The sequence below is a fragment of the Rhagoletis zephyria genome, unplaced genomic scaffold (genome assembly GCF_001687245.7).
Source record: "Rhagoletis zephyria isolate East Lansing unplaced genomic scaffold, Rhagoletis_zephyria_1.1 Rzeph_scaffold_07796, whole genome shotgun sequence".
Classification (NCBI taxonomy): Eukaryota; Metazoa; Arthropoda; class Insecta; order Diptera; family Tephritidae; genus Rhagoletis; species Rhagoletis zephyria.
Window position 1 is genome coordinate 12,718 of NW_016164878.1, and position 16,985 is coordinate 29,702.

A 16,985-nucleotide genomic window follows, 5' to 3' on the forward strand; every position below is an offset into this window, starting at 1 on the left:
CGCTTGAATTTCTCTTCATGGCTGACTTTCGAAAAGAATCCAATTTGCACGCTACCACGAGAATCGCGCCTAATATTTGTGCTCTACGGCACACAAACGACCGAAAATGAGCAAAACACAGATGCTAATGGTGAACGTCGCTCGGTGGCCACCGAATTAGGCTGGTGCGCCATACAATTGTTTGATCAGAAGCGTGAAATGATTTGCGGCTCCTATTTGCTTTCGATGTGGCCGCCAACAACGGATAAGTTCTTAGGTCCGGCGCCTGCACGCGGTTGTCATCCACAGCCAGATATCTGCCCGGTGTTAAGCATAGAAGTACCGCCTTACGGTGGCCGCATACTATTCCCCGAGCCGTTGGAACAGCCACCGCCAGCACCGCGTTACGATTTCAATTCGCTGGACGCTAATTTGCAGCAGGAACTGCTAGACACTGCCGAGCAGGGTTATTCGGGCGCTAAGGATAAACGCGAGGTATTTTGGGAAAAACGGTTGTATTTGCAGAGCTTTCCCTATGCATTGCCGAAAGTGCTTCACGCCGCGCACAGCTGGGACTATGCCAGCCTTATGGATCTCCATTCATTGTTGCATTCTTGGGCGCCGTTGTCGCCACTGCAAGCGCTGGAATTGCTGCTACCGCGTTATCCTGACGCCAAAGTGCGTGAGAAGGCGGTCGAGTGGATTTCGCAACTGCCGAATGATCAGCTGGTCGATTATCTGCCGCAATTGCTGCAGGCGCTCAAGCACGATACCTACGAAGCATCGGCAATGGCCCGCTTCTTGCTCTGCAAGTGTTTGGAATCGCCGCGCATAGCCCACCACTTGTACTGGCTCTTGGTACACAGTTTGCCAGGCGATGATCCACAGAATTCAATCGATGCCTCATCGGTGGCGAGTGAAATTGATGAGTCGCTAATAACGCAGGCGCGCTACTATAGGCGCAACAAGATGATGCTTCGCGCGCTGCTGGCGGTGTGTGGCGAGCGGCTGTTGGCGCGCTTTCTCAGTCAAAATATGATGTGCAAGGTAAGAGCACAGGGAAGAGCGAGTTGGAGTAAAGCGAGATATATAGAAAGAGAATGGAAGAGAAAGATGGGCACGGAGGTTGAGTTATAGTAACAGAAAAAGAGAAAGGTAAAGGGAGAGGAGCAGAAAGATAAATAGAGAGGTCAGAGAGATAAATAGAGAGAGAGATAAAGCAGAGGAATGAAAAGATAATGGCAGAATGAAGAGGAGGATAAAAAAGAAGTGATAAAGAGTATATATGAAAGAGAGAGTGAAAGGGAGGGAAATGCTATACTGTGGGAAAGAGGGAGGTAAGAGTAAAGAGAGAGGTAAATAAGACAAAAAAGATAAGGAAGATGGGAAAAGAAAGGGGAAAAATGGGTAAAAAGTGACAGAAAGATGGAGAGAAATAGAAAGAAAGAGAGGTAGAGAGAAGGAGAGGGAGAGACAAGAAAGAGAGGCACAGAGACAAAGAGAGGGAGAGACAGAAAAAAAGAGAATGATGGGCACAGAGACAAAGATTTATATAGACTGGGTTCACACAGAGAAACTTTTGTTGCTCATTTTCGACAATTTCTCTTTTAGTGTTGCTCTTCGCGTTCACACAGAGCAATTCTTTTGTACACAATTGTTGTTGTCAGCTGTGAACGGCCAACTAGAATTACTCAGACGAACGAGAGCACAAAGCGTGTTGCCCGAGCATGAGCAACTCGGTGCCCTTCCCCCTTCCTCGTCACTCCCCCTCCCTCGTCACTCCTCCTCCCAGAACCTAGATCTATTGAACTTAAATTAATTCTTGTCCACAGAGCTTAGCGCGGCTTGCCGAATCCGTAAAGGAGGCTAAAGAATCATTGCGGCAAAAAACCCTCTGCTTCGGCATGGAAACTGTACATCAGCAGTTGGGTGACAAGCCCACTTCTCTGCCGCTGGGCCCCGAATTAGAAGTGACCGGTGTAAATGTGCGCGCTTGCAGTTATTTTAACTCAAATACGCTGCCACTAAAAATATCCTACATCGGCTCAGATGGCGAAGTGCTGCCGGCGATTTTTAAGGTTAGTGCGGATCACAAAATAAAAAAGTTAATAATCACTCATATTGCTCTCACTTGCAGTCCGGTGATGACTTGCAACAGGACATGCTTACCATTCAGCTCATACGTGTTATGAACAAAATGTGGTTGGCTGAGGGTTTGGACCTGAAAATGGTTACCTTCAATTGTGTACCTACGGGCTTTAAGAAGGGCATGATTGAATTGGTGTCCGATGCGGAGACATTGCGTAAAATACAAGTAGAATATGGCTTGACGGGTTCGTTTAAAGATAGACCGATTGCTGAATGGCTAGCCAAACAGAATCCTAGTCAGTTGGAGTATCAGAGGGCGGTAAAGAATTTCACAGGTGTGTATACGAATGAAATGGTTGAAAGGAATGCAATTTGTAAAGCAGAAAAATGTGCTTTACGAATTACGTTCTTCGAAAGCTCGAAATTCTTTCTAATTCGTGTGTTTTAACTGTCATAGTTTCCTGCGCCGGCTACAGCGTTGCGACTTACATACTCGGTATCTGTGACCGTCACAATGACAATATTATGCTGAAGACTTCCGGTCATCTCTTTCATATAGATTTTGGAAAATTCTTGGGCGACGCGCAAATGTTTGGCAATTTCAAAAGGTAACAACATTATTACGCTTATATTCTCTCTTCTAATCATATTTTCACACCCTACCACACAGAGATCGCACCCCATTCGTGCTCACCTCCGACATGGCTTATGTGATCAATGGCGGCGATAAACCCTCCACAGATTTTCATTATTTCGTCGATTTGTGTTGTCGCGCTTTCAATATAATACGCAAACATGGTGATCTCATTCTGCATATGCTTGCACTAATGGCCACTGCCGGCATACCCGGTGTAACCGCTGATGCAGTGACTTATGTGCGTGTCGCTTTGCTGCCGGAGCAATCAAATCCAGAGGCGGCTGCCTCTTTTGCGAAGATGATACAGTTCTCGTTGAAGAGTTGGTTCACACAATTCAATTTCTTCTTGCACAATTTGGCGCAAATGCGTTTCAGCAACGATGAGGGTAGTGGCGAGTTGTTGTCATTTGTGCCGCGCAAATATACGTAAGTATGGAACTATTTGAAAATTTAGCTTCAAGGCGTTTGCTAAAAGTATTTTTTTTTTCAATCGTTTTCTCACATTACAGCATGCAACAGGATGGCCGCTTAAAAAGCGTTATGGTAGTGCGCTGTCAAAAGCATTACGATATGGAAAAGTATTACACCTACATTTTACAAGTGACGCGTCATGGTCAAACCGATCCAACGCATTTATTCCGCTCGTATAAGGAATTTACGGAATTTCATCAAAAGTTGTGTTTGCACTTTCCGCTGGCGAAATTGCATAGGTAAGTGGTAAAAGATTTGAAGTGTAAACTTACTTTTTTATTGGAGAAGTTAGGGAATGTCGTGAGCCAATTACGGAGCCTCTGTTGTGTTTTCAGTGTCTGCAAAGATATTACGAATGGCGACTAGAAACTAAATTTTTGGCGCAACAGTTTAAATTGTGAGGGAGGAATAGATTTTCTACTGTTCCCGCTGCTTGCTTGCATTTAATATATCCAAATCCTATAATGGACAACCTTACATTACCAGCCGATAATAGTTGTATTTCCAATTATTTGCACTCTAGCGTCGCTAGCTGATATCACAGTTGAGGGTTCGTAACTGCCCTTAATTAATCCATTGTAGAGAGAAAATGTAGTACTTTGGTATCGACCGTCAGTTTATTATTCAGTTCTTATTTAAGTCATGGTGTGGTTTGTCCCCAAAACACTACTGGCATTGCGTCTGCTCAGAGATATTATTTCCAAGCATACTATTGCTGGTGTGTTTCTCACGGTAGTGTCCAGCCTTTGGCCTGAAAATCGACTGGACGCTCTCGTTGCGCTATCGGCTATGAAATCGGGGACATTGCCTCCACTTCGGTCTTTCGGTGTTCATTATTTAATTGATACTAGTTTGCACTAAAAAGAAGAACAGCCTTACCCTGTACTTGTTTAGCTAAGACATCTTGAAATTCCGTGTAGGGATCATAAAGCTAAATATTAATGTGAGAGGTGCACCTAAGGATATAATCTCTGCTTTTCACAACACTTCTGTTAAAACCAAGATATTTAAAAAGTTCGGGAAAGTTTTAGGAGGGTAGAGAGTGAATGTGACAGTGATCACATTAAGCCAAGACTTCTCTCGCGTCTCCTTGGAACCACATTCGACTAGCATATGCAAGGGTATCTCTTAGGTCGATTCAAAAACAGCAGAGATCGTTTGACCAAATAACTAGTTTGTGTAGTCGACCCACCAGCTTGGAGTTAAAAGCTCTTCCGAAAGGCTCTTAGAATGGCTTCACTTAAGAAGGCCTACTCAAATTATCTTTTAGGTAGGGCCCGGTAAGAATATCGTTGATTATTCCTAATTCCGTAATCTCTTTATCTAATAAATTGGCTAAGTAGTCTTGTTGGGCGCCGCCGAATCTATTCTCTCATGGCGCGTCTTTCATTTCTGCGCTTTTCTTAGTTTTTATTTGAGCCTAGCGCTGGATAGGGCTAAGTCCCCAATTGGGGGCCGCTTCTCTAGCTCGGCTGTGGCCATGTGCCGGTTGTTATGCCTTCTGGAGTTATGGAGACGTTTGTGTACCAGTGCAGGGTATAAGCTTGGAGATGGCCGATTTTTTGGTTTAATTTACTGTTCATTTTTTTTTTTAGTAGGAATAATCGCGATTCTGTTCATCTGTTTATGTTTTGGACATAGACAAATAAATCTAACCCTCCTTAAAATAATGTCAACGATACATTTTTAATAAAAGATTTAAATGACGAATGCCGAGATAAACTATTCACACTCTGGTGTTCTTTAATTTAAAATTTCTTTTATTTAGATATGCATAAGTATTTATTTTTGGCACATTTTATATAACACCTAACTTTGGTTCTACTCTCATTAATACTTTTCCGACTTAGGTAAGCCTGCAGTTGGGTTTCGATTCCTCTCTATTGCTTCCCACAATTTCCCTCTTAATCTCTGTTCTCACTCTCTCTTAAGCCTCTGTTGAATTATGATAACTCTGCTCAAAGTAATGTTGTCGCATAGCAACTTGTGGCTTAAAACTACTCATTGGTTGCTGTTGATGTTGTGTTATGATGCTCTCCTCCATGAAAACAACGCTCGTAACCGAAGACGTTTGGGCGAGCGTACTACGATAGGACGGTTTGGGTTGCTCGTTAACATTTAAAAGAGCTGGCAACGTGGCTCTCGTTGTACCCGACGCTGTCGGTGTCCTCTGTAGTTGGCTTATCGCGGTCCAACTCTCGCTCAATTCCGTTTCCGCAGTTTTCAGCGAAATTGGTGTGTCGAAAAGCAGCGACGCTGGCGCAGGTAAGCTTGTGGGTGATAGCGTAAGGTGTGTTTGATTTTCTGCACTGCCGCCGTCCTGCTTTTGCTTCTCGGCTACGTAATAGGTTTTGGTGGTGCGTTGCATTGGTTTGGGCACAGCCTGTTGCGCAGCATCTTCCTCCACTGAGTCGCTATCATATGACGCGGATTTTGTCGTTGATAAGAGGCGTGTTACTGCCTGCGGCTCATTCTGGTTCTCATCCTCATCTTCATCGTCCTCATCGTTGGACGCTTGGTAATATTCTGTACTACTGAAATCAAATGTAACCTTCTGACGCGGTCTAGGTCGCGCGCGTGCCTTTGTTATCACTGTAAGCGGTTCTGCAACAGGCTCGAAAATGCTATCTTTGCTGTGTTCACGCACGTAATCATCGTCTAAAGCGGATATTTCTTTATGCGCATAGCCAATAGGACGATCCTCTTGCGATGGTGTCACAATCATTACATGGTCTTGTTCCACAAATTCAACGCTACTCATATTGTAGTTGTAGTGCGGCGATGTGGGTTCATCTTCATCTTCTATATTGGAGAGCTCGCGTTTAAGTTGCGCGCTATGGCGCTTAAAGCCAGCAGGCCGACGTTCTGTGCGCAGCACTGACTCTCCGTCACTGTCGTATGCATCCTCCAAGTCAGCGAAATTATATTGCACAACGTGTTTGTCTGCGATTACTGTCGTTTTAGGCTTTTGTACAGCCAAGTTTTCAAAGCTCTCCCAGTCTTCATCGATGCTTTTGCCAAAGCCCTCTGGTTCGGGTGACGCTATTACCACCTGCTCGTGCACACGTTTCAAACCACCAGTGTTCTCAAGGAAGGCGGCCTCATTTTCCTCGTACGAGTGCCGTATCTTGTCAAATTCCTCTTCAATGTTGCTCACGAAATCACGATTAAAATCTAGCTCTTTTTCAATTTCGAGCCATACACACTTTTCACGCTCGTCTTGTTTTATATTAGCCTCCAACTCGTCCCACAGCTGTTCGGACCGAGTTACGTGCGCAGGGGCGGTCGGTTGTTGAATGTTGAGTGCAACTTCCTCTTTAACTGCATCGCAGCTCGCTACTTCTTCCTCGTGCAGTGGGCTCGTAAATGTGTCTACATATTTGGGCGACGAGCTATCATCCAACCTCTGTGATTTAACATTATTTTCAGCTTCGTAGTCACTAACACTGCAGTTAGGCACTGAAGCAGATTTTAAAATCCTATTTCGCTTTACGCCACCCAGCTCATCAGCATACTCTTCGTCGCTGGTGAAGTCGATGCTCTCTAGCGACACTGGTGTGCCATGTTTGCCCGCCGCTCGTTCATCTGCCTGCCAGCCTAAGCGCTCTCTGCTTTCCAGCTTGTGACTATCATTTGCGTAAGAGGCCGGCACATCACCAGCAATCATACGCAACTCGCGTGCGCTCGCTCTATTCATATGATCATAGTTGTGTCCGTTGAAGGCGTCATAGTCTACGCGCTCACCATGCTGGTACGGTGTTGGACTTACTGTATTCAAGCTTGCTTTCGGCTGTTCCCATTTTTCGCGAAAGTCTGCCAAGCCATCCACATCGATTTCCTCGTACTTAATGTAGCCTGTTGGGCGACGTTCACCGAACTCCTCCACGCTTGTGGAGTGCGTTGCTTCTAATTCGCGTAGCGACGAGCTGTCAGTGCCTGCCAATGCCATGGCTTCTATATGTTCCTCATCAGGCCGTAGAAAGCCCGTCGCACGGCGTTCGTTAATTTTTGGCTGGTACGGCGCCGCCTCTGTAGAAGGCAATTTGGCTTTCATGAACTTGTGCATGCCCACTAGTTTCTCTTCGCTATATGAGTTGCGATTTAGTCGTTTCGGCGGCTGTGGTGACGACTCACGCATGCGGAGAATACTCTCGGTTGACTCGGCGCTCAACTCGTTCGCCTTTTCCTCCTTCAACTCCATTTGCCGATATTTCTGTTCGAGTTCATCGAAGGTAGGCATCTCCTCAACCAGACTAATAGTTGGTGTGCGTGGTTGGGGAGAGTCCCCCAGGGATTGTAGTGAGTCCACTGGCGGGCGTGGTGGTTCACGTGCGGGCGGCTCATATTTTTCATAGATGACGCTGCGCACTTTATCTTGTCGGCGTGGCGGCGGCAGCGGGAAGAGTGAGGGTGTACTTTGAGACAGCTTCCGTATGCGAACGGCTGGGAAGAAGAGAACAAAAATGAGAATGAGAAGTAAAATAGCAGAATAGATGTAGTGGTAAATATAGAGATAGTCACTTAAAGCATTTAAGTTAAATTAAACGGGGCCTTAGAAACAACAAAACGAACTCTTAACATCGAAGAATAGGAAATAACAGTGAATCTAATGAGCCCCGGCACTCACATAGAGATGGTAGCTCAAGTAAGGAAAATGATTTGGATCCTTAAACGGGGCAAAGAAGGTGGAGACACTGCTCAGGCAGAAAAGGGAATAAAGGAACATACTCCAACAGGGTGGCAGGCAACAACAGTGGGACAGTGAAACGCGTAGCAGATTGATCGCCAAATTTATACTAAATCTGGAAGCTTGAAAGCTAAGCGAAGTAAATTTTTACTTAATGTACTCTCTAACCATTTGTGGGTATTTTAGGAAACGAAAAGTGGCGCCAGGGTGGGTGATGGTTCCCATTATGCAAGAGGGGTTTGCTCGAAAAAAAAAGAATTAAACTAAGTTGGATTTAATTAAATATAAAATATAAGTAAATGATTAATAGTGCTGGAGAACTACTCCTTAAAAGAGTTTTAAAAATACTCACGCGGCAATTGTTTTGTTGGTACAATGTTTAAGTCATCTTCTTCTCGTCGACGAAAAACGCCATGTACCTCAACGGGTTCGCTTATCTAAGTAATAAAAATCCAAATACGTAGACAAATTAACTGAAGAAATGAAAAATAATAAATTGCGAATAAAATATTGTGACAATCAAGCAAAATTGTTTACCAAAAATTAAGAAAAAGTTATAATACCATTTCATGCTCATGAAAGGTATAAAAACAATCGTGAAATGTTTGTCAAGCGCCGCTGCAACTGATAAGCAAAACCAATCAACAAAATAGGCAGATTTTATTTTTTTTAAGATAGTGCAAAAAAAGCACCGACCGTTGTGAGAGTCTAAATGATGCATACATACATATGTATGTACATTAGAACGGACCAGATTGGTTTTTTTTCGCCGAACGTAGGGGTCACCCTTTTACCTGGTACCTCAAGGTAGGAATGTTCGAAATCGTATCGATTATTCTGATCATCGATATTTGATGGTACGATAATTGATTTTTTGAATCGATATTCCAAGGTCGATATATCGGAAGACATCGATACTTTACCCGCAATATCGATATCTAAGTTGAAATTTATTTTTCATCTACAAAAAAAGTGTATGGAAAAATACTAAAGTAGGTTTAATCAGCAGCTTGTGTGATTTATTTAGCTTTTAAGTTTGACAAACCGCTTGAGTCGACCGGCATGCCGTTTTAATCCTCAGTGAATATACAAGATGGAAATAACACAATTAGGTGAGTTTATAGGCAGGTCTAATATTCTATTCAATTGGGAGTAGGATTCTCAACATCGATTTTTCCGATATCGTTATTGTTCAGCCCGATATATCGCCATATCGATTTTACATGCAATGAATTAAATCGATTCATAATATCGATACCTTCTTAAATATCGAACATTCCTACCTCTAGGGTACTCCAAAATGTTTATGTGAACAATAAAGTCGGTTTTTTTTTTTTTTGCTTAAAAATTACTTGTTCGTAATTTTTTTTGTTCCAAAAGTTCATTGACCCTGAGTATCCTGTTCTAGTACTTACCTAGCAGAGATCACCGTTCTTATCATCCTATCAATAAATTTAACTCTACAAAATTAATTAAACTTTTGCAAAGAAAATATTTTGGTTAATTCAGTAGAACTATTTAAAAAAATTTAGTGCCGAATGTATGCGTCACCTAGATTTGGTTTGAAAAATTTTTTCCTGTCGAAATTGCCTTGCAAAAATTTTTTAGACTCAGGGTATACGACCAACTTTTTTTGTTTGCTTGTAAGGTGGTACGGTCTAATGTGCATGTGCATAAATACGTGCATAGGTTTATTCTTACTTTGTATATCTAACAAGCTTTGTATGTACATTTGTATGTATTTCTGATAGCCCCTATCCATATGCATGCTTGGCTATGATATGAAAACCAAAGTGCGACGCTCTAATTTCTCGGTAGAGTGCGAAGATCATTTAGTATGGTAGCGTGTTGCAGTTTACTTATAAAATAAACATAAATAAAACCATAAATATTTAGCAACAACTACAAAAAAAAAAGAAAAGAAAACTCGTAGAAAAGTCTGTTTTGGTCTTAGTTGCCTTTCATTATCTGCAAAGCGACAGGCACCAAGCAGCGGTAGGCTTAGCCTAGCCATGTGAGGATGGACGCATAAAAGCATGCGTCATACCACTGAAAAAACAATAACATTAATAAACACCTTTATGCGTACATTGACATTGTTACTTTACATAGCTTTTTGTTTGCCTTTTATGTTGTGAATATTTGATTATTTTTTATAACTATTGCTTATGTTTTATCGATGTCGGTTATCGGCATGAAATTTATTTAGGGTATGGCCTCCTTGTAGTTGTAAATAAATGAGGTGGGCCGGGTAATAAGTGCTTATTAGTTAAAGTGGGCCATTGAAAATGATTTTTGCTAAAGTTTTTCTAATAAAAAATTTGTTATGAAACACTACAAAGATTTTCTTGATATTTTTTGATGCGAGAAAACACTGCGTTTATTTAAAATCACCGTAAGGACTATGTAACTATAAATAATTATATTACAAAAAAGGCACTAGCTACTAAGGCTATCGGTCTAAATACTTTTTTTTTTAATACAATTTTTCTTTACAAGCTGTATTATCTTAGTCGTGCCTTTGGAATACAGATGAGGTGTGTTTCTAAAACAACGGAATTCAACTGCTTTATATTATTTCGTGTAGACTTTGACTCTGGCCTATCGATTTAAATGACCAGGAAACGGGGCTCCTAAAAGGTGTCTTTTTGCTTATTTTCTGCCTGGGATTGCATACTTTGCACTTCTGCAGCTATTACATCCTACACTATTTCACCGTTTCATTCATTACCTGTTGCGACATGCGCTTCTCTCGACTGCTACGCGTACGCAATGGCACTGTAGGCGGTGCACCACCTGCCGCACCATTATTTGTCGAACTGTGATTGAATGTTAGCCGGTGTTTGAACCACCAAATCTTGATGCCCATCAATGTTGAGACCATGCAAATCAGTACACCAAAAGATGCCAGCATGGCAAAGAGTCCATCAACTGTATCGCATGTGTGTGGATGTGTGTGTGTGTGTGTGTGTGAGTGTGCGTTTATGAGTCGCAGTGGGGTAAATCGAAGAGAATAATTAAAATTAGTGGCGTTCGATATTGTTTTTTTTTTATTTGTGCGTAGATTAGCGTTTACTTGAATTTTAGCCTACCTGTGCTGTTCTGCCCACGCCAACCGCCTCTAAGCTGTTTAATTTAGCCATAATTTTCGTGATAAATTTAATATATGTATATATTTTTTTTATTTTGGTATTTTGCTTATTTCAAATTTTTTTGATGTTATTTATGTTTAGCGCATTTTTGAACACTGCTGTTTGTATATATTTCGAAAACTTTTTTGCGAATGTATTAAATTTTTTTTCAATTATTTTTTTGATCACATTTATGAAGAGTATATCAGTTCATAAATAGACTGATATGCACTGCCGTGTTGCTGCTTATCACTTTTTCCCACTTTTTCTGCCGCGTCGGGGTATCTAAAAAATCAATTATAACTTGTTCGTTGCCGTGAAATAAGTGCTTCTTCTTGTTTAATATTTTTTGTTTGTTTTTGTTTCTATTATAAATTTTGCTTTTTTGTGCTATATTTCCTATAATGCTTTTGCGCTAACTACCGCCGTTGGTCGTGTCTGCATTGCACGCGTTTATCAAATCGAATGACAAAAGCGTTGAAGTGGGTTGACTGGCTGCTTGGCTGTTAACTGCTGTTCGGCAACAACAACAACAACAACAGCGACAGCGACAGCAATGACAACGTCTCATTGTCAATTGTTTTTACTTTTACCTCAACGGCATTTATTAATAAAACATTTGCGGTTGCTTTTATTATTTTTTCGCTCCATTCTTTGGCTCCTTTTGCTACGGTTTCTTTGTGTTCACACACCACTCTCAAATGCTGACATTGCTTTTACTTGTTTATACATTTTTTTTTTGTAGCGCTCCGAAAGTGATTTCATTTCACAAATTAGCGTCGCCTTTTAGCCAATTTGAACGGTTATGGCCCACACGTATGCGTGTATATTACCACGAACTCTAGTCGCCACAAAAGTCTCCAGCATATCAACAGCATAGCGTCACTATCGCGCACCCTACTGGTTCCACACCTGCATCTCAGCTTATCAACTCCACCTGAAAGGCTGAATCTCTACTGATAGCCACGTTAACTCTCTATCTCTCTCTCTTTCTCTCTCTCATATTTTGTGTATCTTTCGTGGTACACTGTGATTGATTGAATATTTTTTGGCCTCAGCTCTTATCGGCTTTATTTGCACAGTACCTACGTTTTAATTGCCTTTGCAATTGTTTTTTTTTTTTAATATCTTGCTTATGTCTTTTCTTGCTCCTCCAGTAATGGTGTTTACTTTCAGTTCACTAATCGTCTTGTATTTGGCTTTTTTAGATGGTGTTTATATACTCCCTTTATACTATATTATTTTCTCCCTCTCTTCCAGCTTGCCAAGTGGCATGCATGTCGGCCGTTCGAACGTCAAATCGGTCGCTGAGCGTCGCCTGCCTCAAATACAACGTTTTCTTATCTCACTCTTCAATTCAGCGGATGAGATTGCTCACTCAGATTTGGTGTATACGTTCTTCCATCCCTTGTTGCGTGATCAGCAGGAAGCTAAGTTGACGGTGTCGAAAGTTAGAGGTAAGTACCGCTTTTGATAAGAGGAAAACACGTTAAAAACAAAAAAAAAATAAAACTATTAATATTTCCACTACATATATATGTATGTGCATACATGAATATAAAGTTAGATTGTAACTTAGTCACGATTACAGCTAGTACTTCAACTTATAAAGCGTGTTTTGTTCTAAGTAGGGATGTTTCGAATTTCATATTTGTGCGAATGCGAATGTTAGGACTAACATTAAAAGAGCTATAATCAACTTAAGCTTTCGATTTTATAACTTAAAATTTTTGTAAATTATTAGAACATTGAACGAGTGCTTAATCTATACAATGTCTAAATCTGGTAGTCAAAGTTCAAAAGGGGCATATTATATTTCAAAAACGTAATTTTGCTGCCTTTTCTCCCATGAGGCGATTTCTTAGAGGCTCGTATATAAGGCCGACTGCACTGAACAATTGCTCAATTGGAGCGCTGGCGGATGGAGCGCTCAAATATTTGCGGCCCAGATCTGTCAGTTTGTCGTATTTGAGTTTAGTTTTCCACCATTCGAGAGGATTTTCACCGGGATGAGCTCTTTTTTCTTTAAGATAGGCCTTTAAGCTTTAATTTGACATTTTTTATTGTCTCCAGATTATACGTCGGAGCCTTCGCTTTCGCTGGAGGAATCTCAAATTATTTCTAGGTTGCTAATAAGACTTTTAGCAGTACTTACTTGATATACTACTTAACCGTTTAGCGCCTGAAGCTAAAAGTCGGTTATTGTCCGCACCCTGGTTAGACAGACTTAGAGCCATTTCAACTATATTCGCATTCGCAAAACATTCGTACCATTTGATGCGAATGCGAATGTGTAAAATGATGCGAATCATTCATTGCGAAAATATTCGCAACATCCCTGGTTCTTAGTTACACCTGGCCATACATTACAGTTATCCGTAAAACGTGTTACTACTTCATAAATAAAATAACTATTTAAAATAAATAGCTTATGTCGGATTTTCGCTAGGTATTAAATGGCACAAATACCTGTGCCGTTGCGTTAAAAAAAATTTTCATTAAATTCGTTTCCACATACATATATTTTTCTAAATAGTGGAAATTAGATGCACATAAGCAAGACTTTCATATTTTGCTTGGATATATATACCATAAAATACCGGACACTTTTTTGAGAATGATACAAAAATTTTGAACATCCGTCGTAGAGAATTTATTTAGTAGTCAACTTGCTCTACTATATTATCTTCCTTCTTCTTATTTGGCGCCGCAACCGCCTTAGCGGTCTTCTCCAGTACTTTTAGTGCTCCTGGCATTCAATAGGCTGAAAAAGTGTTGCCTCCATAATTCAAGCACGTTTTCGGCCAGCGTTTCAAGCTCTTCGCAATCTTGTATTTCTATATGGACAGATAACCCTCTAGGCGGCATCTCTTTTTCTCTGCACCTTCTTTACACTCCTCATCGTACCACTTGTTCTTTCGGGCTCCCTGGAACCTGACTACTTCTTCGGCGCGGACTTTATGAGCGGGAAATGTTGCTTCATTGCTCGCATATGTCGGTTTGTTGAAGAGTGCTCTCTGAGAGCAGTTGTGAGGGTCTAGTGGCGAATGCATTGAAATTGCGAAGCACGATTTTGACATCGTGTCGGGAGAAGCACTCGTATGTAAGCTCCAAACGCTCATAGAAGAGATTCTTGGATGCCCCGTGCTTCTGTTCAATCGGGGTATGGCCAAAGATGAGCTAAATGTTGAAGAATCTGGCTTTGGTGCGGATTGTGGCTAGACATTCGTCTACCGGGGTGAACGCCAGTACTCGGCGACGGAGTACGTAGCGGAACGCAAACCCAATGCACGCGACGTCTTACGCGGGGGTTTGGTCGGTACCCAAAGGATACGAAGATATGAATTTCTGAACGTAGTGTGCTGCGATTTGCACCATTCGCTAACCAATCACTTCTGGCCAGTTCCTGGTGAATGACAGTCAGAAGCTTTTCCTACTTACAAGGACTTCTGCACACGGAACATTAAGGATTAGTTTAAAAATAATCGTGAACAATGTTAATTCTAACTATTTAGCTGCTTTGACTTTCATAACTAAATAAAAATATATATATATTTTTTCAGAAGTAAAGCAACAAACGCGTGAAAATCCCTATGAAGTTGGTCAGATTAAAATGTCTTTGCAATATCGCCGCGGTGTCTTAACGGTGATGGTAAGTAAATAAAAGAATATACATATGAACATATTAACGTGATTGCTTTGAACTCGAAACAAAAATAAAAATTTTAATCTCTAAATTATTTTATATCAAAATTTTGACAGTTCAGTCAAAGTTTGGAGGTAATCGCGACTTTAAAAATTTTTTCCTCTATGCATAGATTCATAGTTGTTTGCATTGCTGCGTATTTTTAGTAAAGGCTTTTTAAATGAAAAAATAAAAAATAAAAATCCGATTTATTAAACTATCACAAATTCTTTGCCAGATTCACCATGCGAAAGGCTTGCCCATGCTGCAAGGGGGTCAAGAGCCTAACACCTACGTCAAATGTTATCTCAAGCCGGATACAACAAAGTGACCAAACGCAAAACAAAAGTGGTACGAAAAACGTGTGTGCCCAGCTTTATGGAGACGGTAAGAAGCTAGCAAATTTTTTAATTTACATACATATGTGGTAATCTCTTCTTTCTCTCCCCTCGCTCTAGCTCGAGTATCGCATGCCATTGGAACATATACAAAATCGTTTATTGCATGTCACTGTATGGTCACACGATACATTGCAGGAGAACGAATTACTTGGCGGCTTTCAAATCGATCTGAGTAAATATGATTTACGTAAAGAACTGATCGATTGGTTTCGACTTGGACCAATGCCTAGAAATTGAACAGCGAAGTGCGCTAGGGCCGAACACAAACTAGCTAGTAGCTGTAGAATAAAATTGGGAAAAAATTACTTTGAATGGCGTTAGATGCAAGTGAAATTATCGCCAACTAGTTCGCTATTATCTAACAAAGAACCGCGACGAGGTTTTCGAAAACTACTTGCAAAGCAACAGTATTTCTTTCGCACATATAGACACCGCTACAGGGATGTCCGTTAGGGGCTGATAAAAAAAAGAGTATCTATTTACACTTACAGAGTATAACCCAAGCAACAGGCAGGCGGTTGAAAAGAACAAAGTTCTTACAGATATATATTTTTATAAATAACTTTACTTACAAATCTCTCTGCGGACTGCACTTATAAAATAGACATTCCAATTATGCTTATGAAACTTAGAATCGAAAACACTTAGAAGTTGAAAAATATTACACATACGTAAGTAAGGGGATACTAAATTTTCCTACGATTAATTGTAGATTTCATTCAGGCACAGAAAATGTAAAAAAATATGGAAGCATAATTCAAGGCGCACAGCATTCGCCGGCGATTGTAAATTTTTGGCGAAGTATTTTTTCAAGCTAAAACTCCACAACAAGTCTTGCAGGTGTCTCAGGTTTTCAGCGCTCTATTCAGCCATAATTTTTATATGCCGGCGTGGTTGCCGCAATCTACAACGCCTGAAAAACTTGTTGTGTAGTTCTTGCTTAAGCGTAAATATTTGCCTATTAAATGTTAATATTTGCTTTTTGTATTTCGTAGTTGGCACAAATTCGATCCTTCTTTTTACAAGAAGCTCACACTAGGATTTTTTTTTTGTCTTTTGCAGATGTGGGATATTCAAAGCGTACATTTATTTGAATATTGTTAAAAATTTTAAATAATATGGCTTAGCTTTGCATGGTCTCTTCGCTCAAAAAATTTTTTTTTATGTTTGCAGTTGTATAAGCTCTATTTGCTATCACTGTTTGCTGCTTCTTGTTTAAGATTTAAATGTTTTTTTCTTTGTTTTCGTTAAGATTTTTTTCTAAATTTCCTAATAGAGCATTATTGACCCTTTAACTATTGCGATTTATGTTTATATAACAGAAATGCTACTTATTGTTAATATCTTTGATAATTATTTATTTACGATAAACGCATTTTTGCGACAATTATTAGATATCTATGTTTTGCAATTTGTAAGTTAAATAAAACAACAAAATAATAAAATCGTCTTCACTTATAATTTCTCTTATGCATACATATGTATTTCAATACAAAAATTGCTTTATGCTTATGTAGCTCTAAAAAATTTGTAAATATGAAAAAAAAAAATCATAAAGAAAATAGAGAGTAAAGTGAACTGAAAGTTATCAATGTCAGCGATTATTGAGTGTAAGCTGCATAGATGAGGAGAGGTGGATGAAAATATGTATTGTATTTGTAAAAGTATTTCGGCACTACTATTATGTTACAACTAGATTTGAAAATTGTTTAATTATATCTTATTTATGTTAACACTTAGCAGAAGCGCGCCTTTAAAATCTCTTAACAAACTTAACAATAAGACAATTAACCTCAAATTAATTATAAACAAGAAATGAAACAAAATAAAGTTATGAAAAATAAAATAAAATAAAACAAATAAAATAAAATAAAATAAAATAAAATCAAATATAATAAAATAAAAT

At 40.0% G+C, this 16,985-nt stretch overlaps 2 protein-coding genes across 3 annotated transcripts in view; one reads left to right on the plus strand and one right to left on the minus strand.

The window, feature by feature from the left end:
• LOC108374523 (phosphatidylinositol 4-phosphate 3-kinase C2 domain-containing subunit beta-like) overlaps positions 1 to 15,567 on the plus strand; it is a 20,252-nt gene extending 4,685 nt beyond the window's left edge. The window contains 11 exon segments of the mRNA XM_017630491.1: positions 1 to 1,026; positions 1,812 to 2,057; positions 2,117 to 2,402; positions 2,525 to 2,675; positions 2,738 to 3,130; positions 3,214 to 3,414; positions 12,254 to 12,450; positions 14,557 to 14,645; positions 14,917 to 15,004; positions 15,007 to 15,065; positions 15,137 to 15,567. The exon segment at positions 1 to 1,026 is cut by the window's left edge and continues 1 nt beyond it. Coding sequence (XP_017485980.1) covers positions 1 to 1,026; positions 1,812 to 2,057; positions 2,117 to 2,402; positions 2,525 to 2,675; positions 2,738 to 3,130; positions 3,214 to 3,414; positions 12,254 to 12,450; positions 14,557 to 14,645; positions 14,917 to 15,004; positions 15,007 to 15,065; positions 15,137 to 15,316 — 2,916 coding nt within the window. The 3' untranslated portion in view covers positions 15,317 to 15,567.
• Positions 4,868 to 12,081, minus strand: LOC108374524 (uncharacterized). Of its 2 annotated transcripts, XM_017630492.1 has the most exons (4): positions 10,955 to 12,081; positions 10,594 to 10,793; positions 8,215 to 8,299; positions 4,868 to 7,618 (listed from the first exon to the last, which is right to left on the minus strand). In XM_017630492.1, the coding sequence occupies exons 2-4, from the start codon at positions 10,774 to 10,776 to the stop codon at positions 5,103 to 5,105; spliced, it is 2,784 nt and encodes a 927-aa protein (XP_017485981.1). In that variant the 5' UTR covers positions 10,777 to 10,793; positions 10,955 to 12,081; the 3' UTR covers positions 4,868 to 5,102. The 2 variants fall into 2 exon arrangements, with proteins under 2 accessions (XP_017485981.1, XP_017485982.1); XM_017630493.1 differs by having other exon boundaries at positions 10,594 to 12,081.
• Positions 15,568 to 16,985: the final 1,418 nt, after the last annotated feature.

Excerpts from the sequence above, each read along its gene's own strand:
- LOC108374524 (XM_017630492.1), bottom strand. The coding sequence starts at position 10,776 with ATGCTGGCATCTTTTGGTGTACTGATTTGCATGGTCTCAACATTGATG. Across the intron at positions 8,300-10,593 it reads AGAAGCGCATGTCGCAACAG|ATAAGCGAACCCGTTGAGGT; the intron begins GTAATGAATGAA and ends TTTATTACTTAG. Across the intron at positions 7,619-8,214 it reads ACCAACAAAACAATTGCCGC|CCGTTCGCATACGGAAGCTG; the intron begins GTGAGTATTTTT and ends TCTTCTTCCCAG.